Below are 22,858 nucleotides of genomic sequence, written 5' to 3' on the forward strand. Positions count from 1 at the left end.
CCTCAAAAAGTAAATAAGAAATAATGAGTTTTTATTCATATGCAACTTTCAATGAAGAAATAGAGCTCATTTAGGTAATCTGAGTACAATTGCTGAATTATCGTCGTCAGACTGAAATAAGAAATATTCCTGTTTCTCAGACAACTTTATTTCTTCAGAGACCTAAGTTAGTTGTGAGCATATGACCTTGGAATCCAGAGACATTCTTCTTCCAAACAACATTCTAAAAAGTGATGTTGCAAATAACATGGCACTCAAGACAGTGTCTTAAAAGATGCTAGCATTTTCTGAAAGCAAATCAAAGGCGGGAAACTTAGATTTTTATGATTCACTTGGTGTCTACAATTGTTTATATAGTTTGACTGCACCCTTTCAACACATGGATTTTATATGGGAATCCTAGATGTACTGAATTCAGCACTTGATCAAATTAGAACCATCCAAACTTCATTCACTCCTCCCATGAGCACATGGAAGATGTTTAAAATAGGTCAGCAATTATGTCATTGGTGTGCAAGAGTAGGTTCCTGCACTGGGCGGGGAAAAAGACACTAGAGCACTTCTAAGTATGTATCATAGCAATTCCTAGTTCACCCAAAAACCTTTCCTAATAAAACAATATTAATAAGAAAAACAAAGATGAATTACATAGAATATAGAAAAAAGTACTAGATTGGAAATCAGGAAATGTAGACTGTTGCTATAGCCCTGCTACTAACTGACAAAAAAGTAAAAAAAAAACTACATCCCAACTAGGTCTAAGTGTCCTCACTAAAATCACTACTATCCTTGGGTCTGTGGCCTGGTGCAATGGCTGTGTAAGCAGGATTAATGCTGAGGCTGATTTATAACAACACATCATTACAAAGCAGAGATTGGCAATATCACTATAAAAGCCCACAGGTTTGAGGACACAGAATGGGAATACTCCTAGTATCTGGTCTTGACTTTATGCAGTCAAAAACCTGTTTCTTGCCTCCAGCTTCTATCTCTGTTTTAAACCCCTTATAACCCAACATTGTTAAGACATTCTGCTTCCAATCTGGCCTTGTCTTTCATAGATATTAGTTTGGATCAAATGTTCTACTTCTGTCTACTTTTCTCTAGGAAGGGATTTTCTCCCAAACTTGGTGATTGCCCTTAAATGCTTGCATGTGTTGGCTCCCATTATGGAGAATATAATCTTTTTAAAGAAATTATCAAGTTTATTTCATGTGTTATCTCATTTTGACTCAATAAACTTAGGAAGTAAATGGTAAAAAAGGTTAAAAAAAAAAAAAAAAAAAGGAAGTAAATGGTATTATAATCCCAAATTTGGAGATGAGGAAATCAAGGCTGAGTTGCCTTGCACAGGGGTCACTCAGTTCAACTCAGTTCAAATCTGAAAGAAGATTTGAATTCAGATTGTCCAAAACCCAACTCTATCAATTATGCCACCTAATTATTTTATAGGGCATAAAATCTAAGGTTCTTTTTAGCTTGAATGTTCTTAAAGTTCATGAGATTTGGACTCTTTCTTAGAGACTAGTTAGCACTAAAAATAAAAATTTTGTTTTCCCTCTGAGAAGAGTAGACCATCATCTATTATTGAATTGGGAACCATAACCAATTAATTCTCTTAACAGTTCATCAGACATAGTATTCAAACTAGACAAGACAAGGCAGGTAAAACAAAGACACCTGTATTCACAGGACAAATTCTCAAATCTTTCGTCTTCAGAGCTCTCACTGTCTTGGTTACTATCCTCTGAACATTTTCTTGTCAAAAATATAGCCCAGACAGCCCTCTTCGTAGTGGCCAGAAATTGGAAACTGAGTGGATGCCCATCAATTGGAGAATGACTGAATAAATTGTGGTATGAATATTATGGAATATTATTGTTCTGTAAGAAATGACCAGCAGGATGATTTCAGAATGGCCTGGAGAGACTTACATGAACTGATGCTGAGTGAAATGAGCAAGACCAAGAGATCATTATATACTTCAACAACAATACTTTATAATGATCAATTTGATGGACAAGACCCTCTCCAACAATGAGATGAACCAAATCAGTTCCAATAGAGCAGTAATGAACTGAACTAGCTATACTCAGCGAAAGAACTCTGCGAGATGACTATGAACCAATATATAGAATTCCTAATCCCTCTATTTTTGTCCACTTGCATTTTTAATTTCCTTCACAGGCTAAGTGTACACTATTTCAAAGTCTGACTCTTTTTGTATAGCAAAATAACTATTTGGACATGTATACATATATTGTATTTAATTTATACTTTAACATATTTAACATGTATTGGTCAACCTGCCATCAAGGGGAGGGGTGGGGGGAAGGAGGGGAAAAATTGGAACAAAAGACTTGGCAATTGTCAGTGCTGTATAATTACCTATGCATATATCTGGTAAATAAAACGCTATTTTATATATATATATATTATATATATTAAAAATCAGGGTGAATTAGCACCTTACATATATATATCTCCACCTAATGGTGCTAATTCATCCTAATTTCTTCATCTTGTACCAAGGTATCATAAGAGACTGTCAAATGTCTTGCTAAAATCAAAATAAACTGTTTGTGGCATTCCCAATCTACCAGTCTAGTAACCTTAACATAAAAAGAAATTAGATCTGTTATATGGGATTTCTTCTCAATTAATCCATATTTTTTTCTTTTTTAAATGTTCACATAGATTTCAAACATAATATAATCTAGATTTTTGCCAGAAGCAACATAAGGCTTGCCCATTGTTTCTAGTAATCCACCTTTTCAACCACATTAACAATATTTGTTTATTTCTAGTCCTCTGACATCTCTCCCACTCACAATTATTTCTCCATACTACTACAGGAGTTTTTCTGACATGTACAAGTTATTTCAGTACCCTGGAATGTAATTTGTCTAGGCCCAGACTCTCTTAATACATTTGAATCTACCTCTACTTTTTTCTTCTCCTAACCCATTTCAGGCTTCAATTCCACTTTTAAGATTTCCCCCACCATACCCTTTCCATGTTGTTCCCAACCAGAGAATATAGAAAGAAAAGATAAGTAGAGTTGGCTTCTTTTTGTCATCTGTTAATATTACACCATCTCTTCTAAACAATCTCTTCCCTGCTGTTCTTGTTCCAAAAAAAGGATTTTTAATTTGTCTTTAGTATTTTTGGCAAATTTTGGTTAATTCTAACACTATTCTTAATATTATTAGGGTTCTTAGCACTTTATTATACTTTTAAGTGAATTTTTTTGAACAAGTCTTTTCTAATGTTAGGCAAATTTTTTGCAGCACAAAAGAAATTATTTTACATAACTTTCTCCAACTTTTCCCTAATTGGAATTATTTTCAATCATATTATCAAAATTTCACTTTTTAGAGCCTCCTAAATTTATGGAAAAAATATTTTCTTTCAAAATTTCTAGCCAAAGATTCATGTTCCTACTTTTTTCCCTACTAAAGCCTACGACCATGTCTAATAACAATTGTAAGTTTCCTTTCTTTGTAATCATGAACTTCAATGACATCATCATTATCCCAAAGTTTCTATCACTGCTAGATTTCTAGGAACTCTATTTCAATGACTAGAAATAAGGGCAAAATACTAACTTCCTCATCTCATTCTCTACTCTCTCAAAGATGAAATTTCAGTAAGGCTAAGTCAAGAATTTATCAGTGATTCTAATTTGAAGAGAAATGATCTTCCATTATTAAACAAACAGCATTTCCCAAACTTAACTGATATTTCATAGTACATATAAAAATTTTATTTAAAATTGTATAAATATATACATACATGTGTATATATGTGGACATATGTTTATATGTAAAATACATGTATATGTACCTTTTATACTAATATATTTATATAGATATATATGTATATACATATATATAAATTTATACATATGTATATTTATACAAATATATATGTATATGTATATATACAGAAATATATATTTTTCTGAAAAAGCCTCAAGCAAAAGATGATACAAAGCCTATGGGAAAAAAGGACTCTGAATGATGTTAAGGAATGTTTAATAACAAGAACTCAACACCATTTATGAGTGAATTGTGGAATTATTGAGTTCTCAGAGGACATCTAGTTCAACATACTATATATCCAGAAAGGAAATCCTTTTACAACATCCAAAGTTCTAGTGAATAAAACTCCCTCCCTCTCAATGTAACCTACTCAACTTTTACACTTTTTAAATCATTTAAGTTTTCTATCATGTCATCTCTAAATCTATGCCTCAACTCCATTCAGTTTTCAGTCTTGCCCTGTGGGGATAAAGCAGAACAAGTATAATCCATTTTTCCAACTTTTAACATACCTTGGAATCCTGTTTCTTCATTTGTAAAATGAGAGAATAAAATTTAAGCACATGAAGTCAGATAACATTTACATAAGTCATTCAAGTATATGAATTCATTTAGCAAAGTGTTCCCCAAGTTTCTTCACCTATAAAATGAAGGGGCTGAACTCTAGCCTCTAAGGTCCCTTATACCTCTAAAGCTATGATTTTCTAATTATTGTAAGTTTACCTTATTTTCATTGTGCATTACCAATCCATCTTCTACTAGCAGTGATACTATCTTTGGCCTTTCTCTTGTCCCTAAATATAAATTAAAAGCTCTCTCTCTTATTCTAAGCACTTACCCCTTCCCTTAGTTGATTCTGGACTTGACAACTTGACATAACACTAATAACACTTGGATTCTCTCATACTCTCCCTGACTGCAATCTTCTTCAAACTTCTGTGCATAAACTTCTTGTATTGCCACACCATCATAAACATTAACTGTAGGGATGAATGCCCCATAGCCATTTTTAAGCAGCAGCTTCTTTTCTTCCCCAATTCTCTCTTTTTTGTCTTCATGATTTTCTAATTTTTCCTAAACTGACTTGCCCGCTAGAATGAATCCTTGAAATCCTGCTTATTTTTTTTCCTGTAACCTCTGAAATCTGTTTTCCCCAAAATCTACAGTACACATCAGACTTATTTGCTCATTGACTCTCTTCCTCTATCAGAAATTATAAAATGGAATGGTTATTTTCATTCAAGATTCTCATCTCAAGTTCTATTTCAAAAGTCATTTGGTGGTCAGAATCAGATTTGGAATAAGTAGATGTTTTAGTTACTTCCCTGACCTTTTAAGGAAGTATCACAAAGGCACATGAAAATGTATCAGACTTTCTCCATTTGACAGAGTTCCAGTAGATATTCTGACAGCTTAAATTCCTATGTCTACAATACCATGTCAGGTTGATATGATTTCCTAAATACAACTATTTCCTTCTATTCAGGTTGTCTACATTACACACTGATAAGAATATACATTCTTTTTTTCCTCCATTGATTTTTACTCCAGTGATTTCTTACTATATTCTTCAATTGCTAGATTTTATCACAAGAACATATCTTCTGAAAATACAATACTATTTTTGTTTTCTCAATGAAAAGGGGAAGGAGAAATTTGGAACTAAAAATATAATTGTAAATTTAAACATACATGTAAAATTCTATCCCATTGCCCTTTTTATATATTCTGTATCTTTTTAGTCTGATATACTCTTCTCTGGTCACATTCCAGACATTAATCCCATTTTACCTACTCTTAAGGATACGTTATTTATTAGATCTAAATTTTCTTCTCACATTAGGATGATTAGTCCTTGTTTTATTATTGCTATATTTGGTGTATTTTTACCTGTGTATTGAAGGACATGGATTTTATTGCTTGGTCTCCTTAAATATTATTTCCTGTAAATCTTTGCTCCTCTATTGCTGTTCTTTCTTTGTTGTACCTAACTCTAATATCTGAACTTGAAAGATTTATACTGGCAACAGTTACCTCCACCAATGATCATTTATGCTGAATACAGGTGTAAATATAATAGCTTCATGATAGACATGTTCCTTCATTGTGGCAAATGTTACATTTTTGTTTCTGTATCTTAAGTGTCTTTAAAAATGAACCAAACTGATTTTCTCAAAAAGCACTTCTTTCAAGGAATATTTAATTATCCCTGATACCTATAAAGAAAAGTTCCTCCAGCCCTTTTACCTCACTATTTTAAAAGGTAAACCAATCAATATCTTATTGATCTATTTGTTACTTGGCAATAATGAAACATCAGTACAGCAACTGATCTGGTCATTGCAAAATTGCCCTTCTTCTACATACTTAAAGGAAATGAGAACCTCCATGTAGTCTGTCGCTCTTGATAGCAGCTCTCATGGCAAATGAAGACACCTGTTGACTAAGCTGGGGGCCATTTATACACAGTATCCTTAATATAATTGGAAATTTCTTACTAAAATCTGAAAGCAAACAAAAACTGCCCACTGCTCTTTTCTTTCAATGGGATTTCCAGTCATTTTTCACCTTCTCTTTCAATTTTGTACCTTCTCTTTCTATTTTGTTTATCCTCTCCCAATGATCAGATTTTAGATCCCTCTATCTTGCTATTTCTTCTATTAAAAAAAAAAAAATGCAACTTTCCCCATATGGAAACCTTATTACCAGATCCTGAGCTTCTTGAAAACAGCCAATACAAGATATCCAAAACTGATAACTAAGTATGTGTAATATTCATTTATTGATTGAAACTTATATTGATGGATTTAAAAAAAAAAAAAAAAGCCAAAAAATTCAAAGAGATAAGTCTGCTACATTTAATCAGGTAGTGGCATCATCTTATTGCTTTATTGCTCTTTCTCTATCCACAAGACTCCCTGACAAAATAATCTTTACATCATTTATAAATGAAGATTTCAACTAAACATTAATAGTAACTTTGAAAGAAAAAGACAAGATCCCCATCTTGTGGCCAGTTGGCAGAATACTCACAATTATTAAAAGAACCAACTGAACTTTAGATATAATAAAGTATTGCAGAATAGAGGGGCTTCAATTAAGGAAATAGATATCATAATCAAGATACAAAATGTTTCAGGAAGCCCTCCCCCAAAAAACTATCACTAGTCCTTTTATATAGCAATGAAATATGTCTGACAAGGTGGTAAATAGGAAACAATCAACAAATGTTTATTTAAAACCTACTGTGTGCTAGGCACAATGATGTCAGAAACTGGGGATTCTAGTACAAAGAATAAGACAATCCTACTTACAAAGAGTTTACATTCTAGTGGGAAAACAACCAGTACATATATAAGCACACACAGCATAAGTATAAAATGAATAAAAATAAAGAATTTACAAAGAAATTAAATGAGGTAGTTGCAGAGAGGAGGGAACATTCAAAGTTGAGGGGAGCCTGGAAAGGCTTCATGCAGACTATGGTGCTTGAGTGCTACCTTCAAGAGAGAGGGATTCTATATGTTGGACTTATAGAGATTATACATTCAAAGTCTGTAGGATAGCCCCTTCTCGATCACAGTCTGCTGGAGAGAACTGTCTGTAGAAGCCCAGATCTTTCTCATTTCAATCACTGATGGGAAGGACAGAGCATTGATAGCTGCCAATACCACCTTGGATTGCTGCCTTTTTTTTTTTTTTTTTTTTTTTTTTGGTTAAGTAATAGTACTATCTATCATCATTATTGGTCCAATTTGTTTCAAACTTGTATTTCACTGATAGAAATTCTGATGAAGGCAATATCTTACCAATGTATTTCTATAGCTATTTTGCTCAATATGTTAATAAAAAATTACCCACAGGGATTTTTTTCCCTTTAAGTCTATTTCTCCTTCCATTGCAGGATTACCATGGTAGTCATGATTTTGCATGATTGCACATGTATAACCCATATCAAAATGCTTACCATCTCAAAATGCTTACACAGGAAGGGAGAAGAAAATTTGGAATTCAAAATTTTTAAAATGAATGTTACAAATTATCTTCACATGCAATTGGGGGGAAAATAAAATATTATTAAAATAAAAAGTTCGCATCACTGAGAAATTGTGACTTAGTCAGGATCACAGTATATAGCAGAAGCAGAATAATTTCCTAACTTTCTAACTTCAAGATCTCTTATGATGCCTTTCACTGCCACTAAATAATTACTAATGGCAGAAGTTACTCAGGGGAAAAAAAAAAAAAAAAAAAAGCTGTTCATTAAAATTTTCCTCAAAAAATTAAACAAAAATTATTTCTCAAAAATAACAATGGCTATATTATCTAGCTTAATACATAATCACAGACAATTTCAGATTTGTAGGAATATGTAGGAATAGATTCCTACTTCACTTTTTAAAGTAATGGAAAAGACAGAAATACTGAAGTTTGAGCAGTGGGAAGCTCAGCCCGCCCAGAATTATCCATATGAAGACCAATTCTGAATTGTTTACTGAAAATATTATCACATCCAGGTTCTTGGTATTCATTTTTCCCTATTACTTCTCATCCTACTCCTCCCACTCCCTCTTGTCCTCTACTAAAAACATGAATCTGCTCCAGGAAGGCAATCTAATTTAAGTTTAGTTAAGAAATTGTAAATACTCATCTTTTTGATGTTATAGAATATTAGGACTAGTTTTGTAAGATTATGAAACAAAGATGAATATATATGCTCTTTACCATCAATTGTCAAGGGAAAAAAAAAAGTGCTTTGAACCCAGAAGAGTATTTTTCCCTAGAAGCTCTCAAAATTTTTGTATACATTCTTATTTTGAAATATTGTTTAAGTTTTGGAATTTTTTGGATGGCTGCAATGTTTGGAATAGTGCGGTATGGAAACTTGAAGAGGAGTTGGACAAAAGTATAAAGAGTTTGCCATTACTAACCTTATTCTACAAGGTAAATATCAAAAATCTAGGTCAAAACAAAGAAAGGCAAAATAATAAAGAACCCAAAAAAGCATAAACACTGGATTATTCATTTCACTTTGCATAGGAAGTGTTCAAAAATTTTTTATTAAAACAAATTTATAAAATTATGAAAATTAAAATTAGCAAAATATTTATAGACTACATGCCTCAAAACGTCTATGTTGTAAAACCTTTTTTTCCCCAGTGTATTTGTATTCTTTGTAATTTAATGCTTCTGCTATTTGGCTGAAGAAAACATAATTACTCAAAATGCATTATAACTTGGTTTAGTTATAAGATGCATTAAAAAATCAAATATCAAGTCTTTTTTGGATAATCATCCATTTTATCTAACATCCTCCTTTCCTGTATTAACTTGAATAATCAAAAGCTTTTAACAAATGAAATTAAGAAAGAGTTCAAGGAGAATTAACTTTTCTACCTTAGAAGGATTGTAAAAGGATTAACTCATAATATAATATCAACGTTAGCATAATAATGACAATTTTGATAAGTATACAGTGCTTTACATGCAACATGTCACATCTTACAACTTTCTTAGGTAGGTATTAGTAATTTACATTTAAGAAACTGAGCCCCAGAGATGTAAACTGGCTAGCCCATAGCTATACACCTACTGTTCAGAGTTAAGTTTTCTAACCCACGTTTCTTCTCATTCTTTGCACTATACCATATTGTTTCAGGTGTGTGGCAGAAAATAGAGTAACAGTAGTAATGTTGAAAAATCTTTATTTTTCTTATGACTATAACTTCTACTGGATTCAAACAGACTTACCCAAAGCCCCATCCATCTATTGCACTTGTAAATATCACATTTCCCTGATCTGGTGAGAAGTAAAGGTGTGAATCATCTGTGTGCTCCAAGCCTGCACTCCAGTCATAAACTTGCTCTCCTGGTACAGAATTTGAACTTGCTTGGGATTCAGTTTCTCTTTTGGCCCATTCTTCTAAGACTTTAGAAGTAAAAAGAGCCCCAGTGAGTGCATTAATCTAGGGAAGACAGGTAAAATACAAAAAATGTCATCCAAATGGTAAGCAATGGACACTATGGGATAATTATTGTGGGATATATACTCCTTAACTCCAGGTAATTAACTCTGGGAGTAACAAAGGGTGCTGCCAATTTATACTCAATTTAAGAAGAAAATGTATGTCCACTTTACTTTATCAAAGATATTCTTGACCTTACTTAGAATAAGATATTATCAAGTTTGAATTGTTCAGAGTAAAGACAAATCAGAAGTATTCTGAAAAGTCATCTTTGTAATTTTAATTACAAATATACACTGTCAAATCCTCTAGCAAATTTTTATTTTTATTTCCCAACATACTCAAACAGGAGCTCTCATAGAAAGATATATATATATATATATATTTTTTTTTGGATTTGGTTTGGTTTTGATCCTTTTAACTTTTATTCATAGCAAATTTTAAGGTGTTTAGTGAATAAACAAGTATCTGTTTAATCACTTACTATATACAAGAAGTATTGTGCTAAATGAATGATACAAAACATTTTAATATGTATTTTAAATCTTCCCACCACTCTACTGCCTTCTCTCACATTATATACCCTTCTATTAGTAGGAGACAAAAATTTCCCAGTAGTGGTTACCTATAAATACATTCAAAAATCTGATCTTTTCAGAAGCAAGCTTCATTAAATTTTCCTGAAGTTATGCCATTCATCACATCAAAGTAAACCAAAGTTTACTCTGGCCTCCCCAGTTTGATAACAAAAGAATTATCTGATACTGTACCTGCTCTAAGATATTCTTGAGATGAAAATATGCTTCCTGAGGTGTGAATTTAAGTTCCACAATCAAACGATCTATTTTATTGATTACTAGAACAGGGCGGATGTTTTCTAGCCAGGCTTGTCGAAGAACTGCTTGAGTCTAATAAAAACACACAAGTAAATACGGCTCAAGTCTTGACAGAATTAAATGGCATTAAGAAAACTTTCAATGCAAAATAACCAAGTTCCTCCCATCAAATCAAAATCCAATACACATAAGTAGTCAGCAAATACAATGCTTAGTGAGAATACATAGGATTATGGAGTCATTCATTAGGCATTTGCTGGAAAGGTAAATTACTCAAATTATTCAGCTAAAATATTGAGCTATAAAATAAGAAGAAGTGACAAATTTGGGGACAAAAGGGTTAGAGAGATGTTTCACTAGTAATAACAGCTGCTTACAGTGATAAAATGCTTCATAGTTTATAAAGTGCTTTTGTATAAATTTTCCTATTTGATCCTGACAACAACCTATAAAGCAGACAATATATTTTCTTATTATTATTCTCAGTTTTTAAATGAGATGGCCACAGTAAGTGGCAGAATCAGGTTTTGAATCAAAATCCAATTCTAAGCCTAATTTCCTGATGCAATTAAAGCAATAGTCTCAAAGTTGAGTGAGAAAAGACTAAGTGCACAAAGCTAAAGTTGATGAGTTTTACTGACAGAAGTTGTAGAATAAAAGAGAGATGATAATCAGGGTACAATTAATTGGAAGAAACCATTGAAGGAGTTATAGCAGGGGTTCTCAAACTCGGGGCCAGATGCGGCCTGCCGAGAATGTTTTTGCAGCCCCTCGGGTTATGGCAAATGGGCTGAGGGGCAGAGACAGTATGAGTTTTTGTTTTTACTATAGTTTAGCCCTCCAACAGTCTGAGGGACAGTGAACTGTCCCCTATTTAAAAAGTTTTTGGACCACTGAGTTATATCAATGAAAAGTGAAATGGATGAAGCAGCAAGAACAGAAACATGGCTCAATTTCCACAGGTTTACATTTACACTATACCTTGAACTCAGAGCTGAAAAATCAAGTTTCCATTTGTGTTTCTGGGCTCACTATTCTTCTAGATTCAAAATCGTGCATTGTTTTTTCTTCCTAGCATTTCACCCCAGTTATCCCACTTATACATCCTTTTCAGAAAGGTTTGTACCATCCATGAAACTTCCTTTTCAGGTCCACAGTCACTCTGCTAATAGTAAACCTTATCTTTTCAATAGGGCTAGGGCCTCTTAACTGTCTCTCTTGCCTCCAGACTTTCTGCTCTAGAGGTAAGAAGGCTAGCTACACAGGAGGTATTCCACAAATACAGTGTTTTCAAGGAGGGAAAAGCAATCTTGAGCTTCTTTGGTCATTTTACATTTGTGAGTCAATATACCTATCAAGAAACAGGCTAATGGGGCAACTAGATGACACAGTGAATAGACCACCAGCCCTGAAGTCAGGAGATCCTGAGTTCAAATCTGATCTCAGACACTTAATATTTCCTAGAAGTGTGACCCTGGACAAGTCACTAATTTGTCCCAGGAAATTTGCCCAACTGCCTCAGCAAAAAACAAACAAAACAAAACAAAACAAAACAAAACAAAACAAAAAAACAAAAGCAGATAACCTTGTATTAAAAATAAAGAAAACAAACAACTTGCTTAATCAGATGCCCAAGTGATTTGGTTTTGCCTCCCATCTTCAAAGCAATAGGCTCAGCAGCAAAGTTACCAGATTGGCTTTCACTTTAAGATGACTACCCACACCAATAGCAGCAAAGTAGCAAGCAGGACCCATCATCATGCAGCCCTAATTTCACATTCTCCAGAATGGTTGCTTAGTTCCTTTGAGGATGTGACAAGGACTTAAGAATCAACTAGAGTGGGAAATGAATTTTTTGACTACCTTTTCTTTTATTTAAATTTTTTCCCCTGAGAGAATTGGGGTTAAGTGACTTGCCCAGGGTCATATAGCTGGGAAGTGTTAAGTGTTTAAGACCAAATTTGAACTCAGGTCCTCTTGACTTCAGGGCTGGTGCTCTATCCACTGTGCCACCTAGTTGCCCCTTGATTTTAAATCTTTGTCAGGAAGAATGGGAAGAAGAGCAAATAGAGGCTCAGGAAACCTGATTCTTAATTCTACCCAGGGTAAGATAAGTTATTTCTCTAACATCATCTGAAAAATAATGGAGATAATGATAGGAATTAAAGTCCAGGATTTAATTGGACATGAGTTTCCTCATTCTTCTTCTATTATGTTTAAAATCTTTTCAATTCTAACATTAAATTTTGTGCATATCTTCTATACAAGTTACATACATATTATATTTATATATATATTCTATACATGTTATACACACACACACACACACACACACACACACACACATGCTACATTTGATCCAGAACACCATGCTAATCCTTAAGAGTTTAAAGCAGATGGAAGCACATGTAGGGTACTAAAAGGAGCCCTGGGCTTAGTGTTAAAAGAGTGAAATCTTAATTTGCATTTCTCTGATCAATAGTGATTTGGAACACTCTTTCATATGAGTGGAAATAGTTTCAATTTCATCATCTGAAAACTGTCTGTTCATATCTTTTGACCATTTATCAACTGGAGAATGGCTTGATTTCTTATAAATCAGAGTCAATTCTCTGTATATTTTGGAGATGAGGCCTTTATCAGAACCTTTAACTGTAAAAATGTTTTCCCAATTTGTTACTTCCTTTCTAATCTTGTTTGCATTAGTTTTGTTTGTGCAAAAGCTTTTTAATTTGATGTAATCAAAATTTTCTATTTTGTGATCAATAATGATCTCTAGTTCTCCTTTGAACACAAATTCCTTCCTTCTCCACAAGTCTGAGAGGTAAACTATCCTATGTTCCTCTAATTTATTTATGATCTCGTTCTTTATGCCTAAATCTTGGACCCATTTTGATCTTATCTTAGTATGTGGTGTTAAATATGGGCCCATGCCTAGTTTCTGCCATATTAATTTTTTGTCAAATAATGAATTGTTATCCCAGAAGTTGGGATCTTTGGGTTTGTCAAACACTAGATTGCTATTTTTATTCACTATCTTGCCCTGTGAACCTAACCTATTCCACTGATCAACTAGTCTATTTCTTAGCCAATACCAGATGGTTTTGGTGACTGCTGCTGTATAATATAGTTCTAGATCAGGTATAGCTAGACCTATTTTTTTTTTCATTACTTCCCTTGAAATTCTCGACCTTTTGTTCTTCCATATGAATTTTGTTGTTATTTTTTCTAGGTCATTAAAATAGTTTCTTGGGAGTCTGATTGGTATAGCACTAAATAAATAGATTAGTTTAGAGAGTATTGTCATCTTAATTATATTTGCTAGGCCTATCTAAGAGCACTCAATGTCTTTCCAATTATTTAAATCTGACTTTATTTTTGTGGCAAGTGTTTCGTAATTTTGCTCATATAATTCCTGACTTTCCTTTGGTAGATATATTCCCAAATATTTTATACTATCATCCGTTATTTTGAATGGAATTTCTCTTTGTATCTCTTGCTCTTGGATTGTGTTGGTAATGTATAAAAATGTTGAGGATTTATGTGGATTTATTTTGTATCCTGCAACTTTGCTAAAGTTCTGAATTATTTCTAATAGCTTTTTAGCAGAGTCTTTGGGGTTCTCTAAGTATACCATCATGTCATCTGCAAAGAGTGATAGTTTGATTTCCTCATTACCTACTCTAATTCCTTGAATCTCTTTCTCGGCTCTTATTGCCGAGGCTAGCATTTCTAGTACAATGTTGAATAGTAATGGTGATAGTGGGCAACCTTGTTTTACTCCTGATCTTACTGGGAAAGGTTCCAGTTTATCACCGTTCCCTTTGCATATTTTTAGGAAAGATAATGTAGAGATATGTTCAGATCATTAAAATGTATAATCTAGCAAAAAATAAAAATAAAAAAATAAAAGAGTGAAATCATATTGGATAAAATTGTTTGCCTGATACTTATTAGCTCTGTGAACATGAGGAAATTAATTCACCCCTTTGGGTTTCAGTTACATCATCTTTAAAATTGGAGTTGCAAAACTTGTACTACCTTGTTCACAAAGTTGTTAGGAAAGCACTTCATAAGCTCTAAGATGCTACATAAATGTGAGTCAGTTACTATTATGATTTTTCCAGTGGTTCATTATTTCCCTCAGCTATTCCCAGTAAATGCCATAATTTCTCACGGTACATTACCTGTGGGCAGACTCCTTCCACAGCATCCACCACAATGATGCAGCCATCACAAATTCGGACAGCAGTCGACACTTCTGAGGAAAAATCCACATGTCCTGGGGAGTCTATTAGATTAATGAGGTACTCCTGATCATCTGAAATCAAGTTTTAAAAATATATATACTTTGAAAACATGTAGAGGATTTCAACAAGTGTGCTTAGTCACAAAAGCAAAGAAATTCCACCTTAGTAAAGGAATTTCACAGAAGTCCTACATCAAAGCTTAAGGATCTATCCCCACCCAAATTCAATGCCATCTTCTGTTCCACATGAAGACTTCTAGTTTTTGATTTAAAGATAGTTGGAGTGATCTCTTTCCATCCATCTAGCATCCCATATGAGGCAAGTTCCTGCCTGACATTCTGACAAATTTAACTTAAAAAGAAAACAAAGATCTGGTCCCTCACAACTTCAATGGCCATTGATAAACTGGAAAGGAAAGGGAATGCAGAGAAATAAGGTGAAATTGCAATCTATCAACATCCTGATAAAAATTATCCTAAAATAAAAAAGATGAAGTCTGAAACTTGGAGCAAGTCTAAAGAATAAATAAAGGGGAAACCAAAATCTTAGAACAGTCTTAAGCTTTTAACAGATTCCAGCACCCAACAACTTGAGATAAAAATCATTTGTACTTTTAAAAGTTTATTTTACAAACAAGTTTCATATTGCCAATTATCATATTTGTTCCTTAGACAGAATTAAGCATGCATAAAAACTTTAATTTCATAGCAAAAAGAGAAGTGGTGATCATGTAAATCTCTGGGAAAAAAACATTCCTCTGAAACTAAATATGCAGGTTCCCATTACTCTCAGCTCCTGTGTCATAGCTGATAGGCAACTACCTCCAAATAATAGCTTTTCATTAGGTAAGGTTCACAAATTAGATAAGATTCACAGAATCATAATTTTAACATGAGATGGGACTTCCAAGACTATCTAGTTTCAATCTTTGTTCATGCAAATGAGAAGTGACACTCACATAGGAAAGGTGAAATGTCCAATATCACATAGCTAGTTAATGATAAAACTAGAAGAGCTTAAATTCTTCAATATCACTCTTAACACCTTCTCATTTATTTTCTCAGGGATCTTCTCCAAAAGAAAAAAAAACACAAGATTTTATTGAAACATCAAAAATATGACTTATTTTCACATATGGCTTGCAAAGTTGATCATTTAATTTTATACTCATGGTCTAAATAATAATATCACAAGGTAGTATTTTGGGCTTTTCATTCACTTTAAACCATATTGGATAAAATTATTTGCTATCAAATTTACGTATTTAGTCAAATTCATACAATTTTAAAGAAAACTTTACCTTTTAAAAAAAGATAATTCCTTTTCATATTAGTCACTTAGAAATACAAAAGTAAATGCAATCCAGGTTGCTTTACAAAGCTTAAAATTCCATATTCTGCATCATATTATATAATGAGGAGCACATAAACATAGTTACATTTCAATTTACTATGTCATATCGACTTGTTCTAATTCTTTTGTTACATTTACATGATATAGAATACTTTTATATGTAGTCTTATGTGGCCATCTTTTCTCTTGTCAACAAATTCTCATTACCCATTATTGGGCCAAGCTTTGATTGTGGCTAGTTCAGATTCCAATATTTGGCTTCTAACAGCAAAATAATATATTCCTTTTTTAAAGTAGGAAATATGTCTTTACTTGGAACATATAATAACATTTTAATTGAATCCAAAGATAATGCTATTCCAGTGACAGATTCAATATATTTAAATACAATGCTCCAAACAATGATCTAAAGGAATAAGCTCTACAAAAGTAACTTTCTTTCCATACTTTCAACAATTTGCAGAAATGGAGGAATTTTTATGTGATTCCTGCTGGGGTCCTAGGGCAACTACTTAACAACAAAAGATTAATCCTTCTTTAAGGAAGAACTAGGTAATTGGTCAGACACTCCACATACAAATAAATGGTTTAACTACTTCATGGCCAGGATGGCTTTTCTATTTTGTGATATATTTCTCAAATTTTAAAACCATTTGTCTAGAGACACTTAGGTAATTCATACACATGAGTCCTAATATCAATTTCAAAATATGACCCCCAAAAAACTGGTGTCTAGTATCTAATCAGAGTATTCATATGAAGAAAAATGAGACAAGATTTTCAAAGTTTAATAAAATAGTTAATACTGTAATTATAAGAATGGGAATTTTTCACATAGAAATGACAGACTTAATGAGAAAAAACAAACAATCCTATCAATAAATACCAGTAAATATGTACAAGCAATTTGTAAACTTCTTTAAAAGTGCTATATAAATGTGATCTGCTGTTAGACAACACTACAAAATAATAACAAATTCCACAAACCACAAGAAAATCAGTCTCATTACTTGATATTCACACTACATAGACTTGACAGTATAGATGCTTAATGGGACCAAACAATCATGATGAAAGAACTAGTTCAAAGTGCTGAACCCCAATAAATATTTATCAGGTATTCCCCTATATAAAAGGCATTATGTCAGGTACTTTGGGATACATAAAATAAATAAAACAGTCTTCATCCTTTACCTATACAACTTTTTAAAGTTGTATAGAATAAAGATATACACAATATCTTCAATGCAAAGCAGAATATGATAAGTATCATGAGAGAAGCATACAAAGAGGTTCTGAAGGAACTTTTATATCGGGAGACATAATAGAATACAAATGGAAGAGGAGACATCTGGGATTAAGGTTTTGACAGGCAAGACTTGAACAGGCAGACAACCAGAGAATAGGAAATTGTAGCAAAAAGAAACAGTATGGAAAAAGTAGAGAGAAATGAAGCAAAGGACCCAGCAGGAGCAGCAGCTAACCCAAATTTGACTAAGCAATAAGGGAGGGTTCAAATAAGATAGTACTGTACTGGGAGATAAGGTTGGAAAAAAACTCCTCAAATTGGAAAGGAAGGTCATGCTGAAAAGTCTGAATTTTATTCTGTGAGTAGCAGGAATCACAGAAAGTTATGAAAAATACTACAAGAGTAAAACCTATAAAACTGGACTACAAATTGGCCATGGAGTGTTATAAAGAAGCCAAAGTTAACAACCAAAAATTCAAATGGGAAAAAAAAAAAAAAAAAAAAAAAAAAAAAAAGGAAAAAAAGGATATCACTAATAGAAGGAGGGAGTTGGGAGTAGGGCAAGTTGAAAATTGTTAAAGGCAAATGAGGGTAAGTTAGTTTAAGATTTGGGTGAATGGAAAGTGAGGAAACAATACTAATTTTGATTTGGACATTCTAAATTTGAGAAGGAGATGTGTAGCAACTGTTGGAAATATAAGACTGGAGTTTGGGAGAGAGTTCAAGGAAAAGGATACAAAATTTTAAAAGTCACCCACATAAAGGAATCAATGAAAATTAAGTACCTTGCCCAAGCTTTCATAATTAGTGAAACTTTTGGGTTAAAATTCCTTATCCAATTGCTTCATTGGACTTTATCCTTCATCAATTCACAGAAAACTAAATAATGTTATTTATAGTTAAAGTTTATTTGTGCATAGGGTAAATATGTGGTATAATGAATGGAAAGGATGCTGGACCGACAGTCAGGAAAACTAGAATAAAAATCCAAACTCTGCTTATTGTGTTTTCATTCAGGTCATTCACTGACAACTTTGCTCTAATAATTTATCATCCTTGAGATCTAAATGAGATAATATTTGTAAAATACTTAGCATAGTGCCTGGCACAAAGTAAGCCCTTAATAAATCCTTTCCCTTTCTCCCTCCTTTCCCTAATTAAAACAACAATAACAATAACAATATAAAAATAAACTATTGGCATATGTACTGTAAAAAAAAAAAAAGTTATAATTATAAAATAAAATTAAAATTAAATAAAAATAAAAAAATAAAAAAAAACTATTAATTACCAGTATGTGTCTTCTCTTCTACAACAGGCTCACCTAAAATACAGAAGGCATTTTGGGAGAGACAAAACCTTAAACTATTTGTGTTGGGGTTTCTAAGACTACCCTGAGAATTACTACTAACTGCATTAATTCCTATAGAATTAAAAAAAAAATCTTTACCCTCTTCTATTGGAACAAACTCTCTATTTCAAAGGAACAAGTTAATCACAAGCATTCAGCCAATTTTAACATTGGAGGCAAAAGGAAAAACAACTAAGCTGAGGAGGGGGAACTCCTGTCTCCAAAGGCAATACCTTCCAGATGAGATTCTCTATTACTATTAGAAAGTTGTTAAGAGAAAAGAATCTTGCACTTTTCTCCAAGAGTCCTCTGATCTTTCAGTAAGCCATGGAGAATCATTTAAGGAGCAAGTTCATTTGTCACACACACCAGCCAAAAGATCTCCCATATGACCAGTAAAATGATGAGGTGAAGGGTCCTCATTTCAAATGGGGTGAAATGACTAAAATAGTTGTCAACCACCACTACTTAATTTTTTTAATAGCTTTTTATTTACAAGATATATGCATGGGTAATTTTTCAGCATTGACAGTTTTGTTCTAATTTTTCCCCTCCTTTCTCCCACCCTCCTCCCCCAGATGGCAGGTAGACAAACACATGTTAAATATGTTAAAGTACATGTTAAATACAATATATGTTTACATGTCCATCAAGTTATTTTGCTGCACAAAAAGAATTAGACTTTGAAATGGTGTACAATTAACCTGTGAAGGAAATAAAAAATGCAGATGGACAAAAATTGAAGGATTAGGAATTCTATGTAGTGGTTCACACTCATTTCCCTAAATTCTTTCGCTGGGTGTAGCTGGGTCAATGCATTATTGCTCTATTGGAACTGATTTGTTTCATCTCATTGTTGAAGAGGGCCATATCCATCAGAATTGATCATCATATAATATTGTTATTGAAGTATATAATGATCTCCTGGTCCTGCTCATTTTACTCAGCATCAGTTCATGTAAGTCTCTCCAGGCCTTTCTGAAATCATCCTGTTGGTCATTTCTTATAGAACAATAATATTCCATAACATTCATATACCACAATTTATTCAGCCATTCTCCAATTGATGGGCATCCACTCAGTTTCCAGTTTCTGGCCTACAAAGAGGGCTGCCACAAACACCACTACTTATTAAACATAGACACAGATACAACAAGGAGAAGGCTTTATTAAAATAAAGAGAAGTGAACAATCCAGTTCTTCTAAATGCCCTGGGTTTCTGATTGAAAAAACTTCACATTCTGGGTTCTCTGCCACCCAACTCCCACGCTGAGACCTGGAACTTATTGGTGATTAACTGATTGACTAAATGAGAGCTCAAACACATATAGCATGTCTCAGAAATCCCACTGTACCACACTGAGTTCCTGATTATAATGTTTTATCCTTCCTCTTTTCAAAAATTTATAGAGAAAATAATCAAACCAACTAACACTATAAATTCTGGAAAGGATTGTCAATTACCCGAACCATATTTTCTGGACCAAAACACTCTCCCTGGCTATCACTTGTTTTAGGATATAGGTTTTTAAAAGTATTTAAAGTTTTGTCAGAAATGTTTGGTAGCCAAACTTATTTGTAAAACTCTACTTAAAGAGAAATGAACATCAGTAACTATGACTTTGAATGAAATAAGTAGTTTTTATCATAGTTTATCTTTGTCCTTGAATTTGGAGTTTGTGTTTTTAATCCAACAGATGAACAAGATGCATTGTAGACCTTTGAGCTCAAATACTCTTTAGAAGATTTCAAGAACATAAATACCAACAGGGAAATAGAGAATTTTGAGAAATTTCAGGTCTTTTTCATATCCCCTAAATTTATTACACACAATAAATATTTTTGATAAATAATTTCAATTTACCTCATTATCATTAGCAGGAAAGTCTTCCTACAGAACACTCACAATCTGAGACAAAGGTTCTAACTACAACTCTCAACTTAGCCACTTACAGTCTCTCATCATCCCACATCTGAGCCTCAATTCCTCTCTAGCATCCTATCTTATAGGAGCATGATGAAGAAAGCACCCTATAAACTTTCAAGAGCTATCTATTCAATTATTATTGTTGAAATTATTACTTCATAATTTATAACATAAAATTCTGTAGGTGACAGTTTGAGGAAAAAGCACGGCCAAGTTATTTGTGTCTAATGGTAACCATTTTGGGGGAGAGGGAAGAAAAAAAAGAAAGTTACAAAATACCTCTTTTATATATTTGAAAGGAATAGTAAAAGTTACATAGCAGAGCTGCTGTTTTATATGCAATCATATTTTTATTGTACTGTTATAGAAATATTTATTTCACAAATTAAAAATTAAAAAATTTTAAAGAGTCTAAATCACTGGTTTTCAAAGGGAGCACCTCTAGTTTTGTTAGGCATGTGGTGAGAATTATATAAAACTCACACCTACATATGTCATGCTAAGTTTTAAAAGGTAGCTTTAAAAATTTGAAAAAATCTGCTTCTTTCTGGAAGTTTTTTAAAGAATTTTAAAACATATGTGTTTTCTTATTCAAATGTTTTAATTTAGATATTAAGTCCATTCTGGTTTTTTTGATCTGTTTTTCTTAGTCTTTTTTTTTTTTTTTAACATATTTAGCATTATGCTTCTATTCTGCCTCTATCTTATAAAATTAGTTCATTCAACAAATATTTGCCCAGTGCTATGCAAAGCGATGAGAGAAATGCAAAAGCTCTGACCCCCAAGGAATAAACAGTCATAAATGAAAACAGAACAAAAACACTATTAACTATGGTAGAATCAAATAATTTCCAGGAGAAAAATACAAATAAATACAAAATTTCGGAGAGATTCCTTCCCATTGTGGAGAAGAGAGAAAAAAGGAGGACTACAGAAGGTAGGATCTGATGTGGTCCTTGAAAAAGAGTCAGAATGACAGAAGCTAGAAAAAACAAAGAAAAGAGTTTCTTTGCAGCAACTTTCCCCTTCCTACAAGTCTTCCGTAAATGGAAAAGAATATTTAAAGCTTGTTCCTCAAATGATGTTATTCTGTCTTCCTTTTTTTTTTTTTTTTTTTTTAATGGGACTTGTAATTTGGGAATTTAGAGTGAGGATTTCCCTCTGCCAATGTAAGCTGCCACCTGTTCTGCAACTTATCAGTCTTAGACAGTGTGAGAGGTTAAGTGATTTCTCTAAGGCCATGGACCCAGCATGTATTATAGGTAGGCCATGAATCTCATTTTCTACTGACTTTTCTTACCATACAGTGTAATTGTAAAAGGCTTACTTCCTTCCACAACCAATCTACATGATAGATTGTATCTGTGACCACACAGGTACTCCATTGTTAATGTTGTTGTCTGTCTGTCTTTCTTAAAGAGAACCATGACATCAGGGAGGGGATGCCATGACGTGCAAATGAGTTGGATTTAAGTGAGGGAGGCTGGGTAAGGTCACTTGCCTTCCTTTCTCCTCTGGAGCCATTTGGGTCCAGTGGCCAGATATAGATTGGGATGACTGGAGATAGTCCTAAATGCTATGTAGAAAAGGAAGAATTCTTTTAGCAGAAGTAGGCATTTGACTAACAAGTATTATATAGTGTTGATGCACAAGAGAATCATCACCAGATATGGCTTTATCACTCTTCCCCAAACACATACTGTGTGATGACAGCTTTAACATCTTCCTTTTTATTTATCTTCATCCATTAAGAATTCTAGTTTTATGTCTTCAATACTACACTAGTTATTTTACCGATTTCATAGAATGACAATAGCCCCATAAGTCCACTGAGAATTAAGAAGTAGATCACTATAAGAGGCAATTATTAAAGTGTTTTAATTTTTAAAAAGGAATTATTATAATAAGCAAATTAATTCAAAAGCACCAAACCCCCCCACAAAAAAAAAGAGCAAAGGACTAAAGTATGTGTTCACTAATAGAATCCTAGTTTTACCTTTTTCATAGTGTAGGGAAATGGCACTTGATTTCATTGTGATTCCCCGAATCTGTTCATCTTCTCGGCTATCCATATATCTTAACTAAAAAATGAAAAAATCCAG

General features: G+C 33.0%; 2 protein-coding genes across 2 annotated transcripts in view; one reads left to right on the forward strand and one right to left on the reverse strand.

Annotated features, from left to right (window-relative positions):
- The window catches only part of EFL1 (elongation factor like GTPase 1), a 213,218-nt gene that overhangs the window by 181,495 nt on the left and 8,865 nt on the right, over positions 1-22,858 (reverse strand). Inside the window, exons 4-7 of the mRNA XM_074295259.1 lie at positions 22,753-22,837; positions 14,814-14,947; positions 10,561-10,698; positions 9,576-9,790 (exon numbers count right to left, since the gene is read on the reverse strand). Of these exons, the coding sequence (XP_074151360.1) occupies positions 9,576-9,790; positions 10,561-10,698; positions 14,814-14,947; positions 22,753-22,837 (572 nt within the window). The remainder of the gene's footprint in view (positions 1-9,575; positions 9,791-10,560; positions 10,699-14,813; positions 14,948-22,752; positions 22,838-22,858) is intronic.
- The window catches only part of SAXO2 (stabilizer of axonemal microtubules 2), a 91,973-nt gene that overhangs the window by 26,503 nt on the left and 42,612 nt on the right, over positions 1-22,858 (forward strand). The gene's annotated exons all lie outside the window — the stretch shown is intronic.

This window comes from Sminthopsis crassicaudata, chromosome 2 (genome assembly GCF_048593235.1).
Source record: "Sminthopsis crassicaudata isolate SCR6 chromosome 2, ASM4859323v1, whole genome shotgun sequence".
In the NCBI taxonomy this organism is placed as follows: domain Eukaryota; kingdom Metazoa; phylum Chordata; class Mammalia; order Dasyuromorphia; family Dasyuridae; genus Sminthopsis; species Sminthopsis crassicaudata.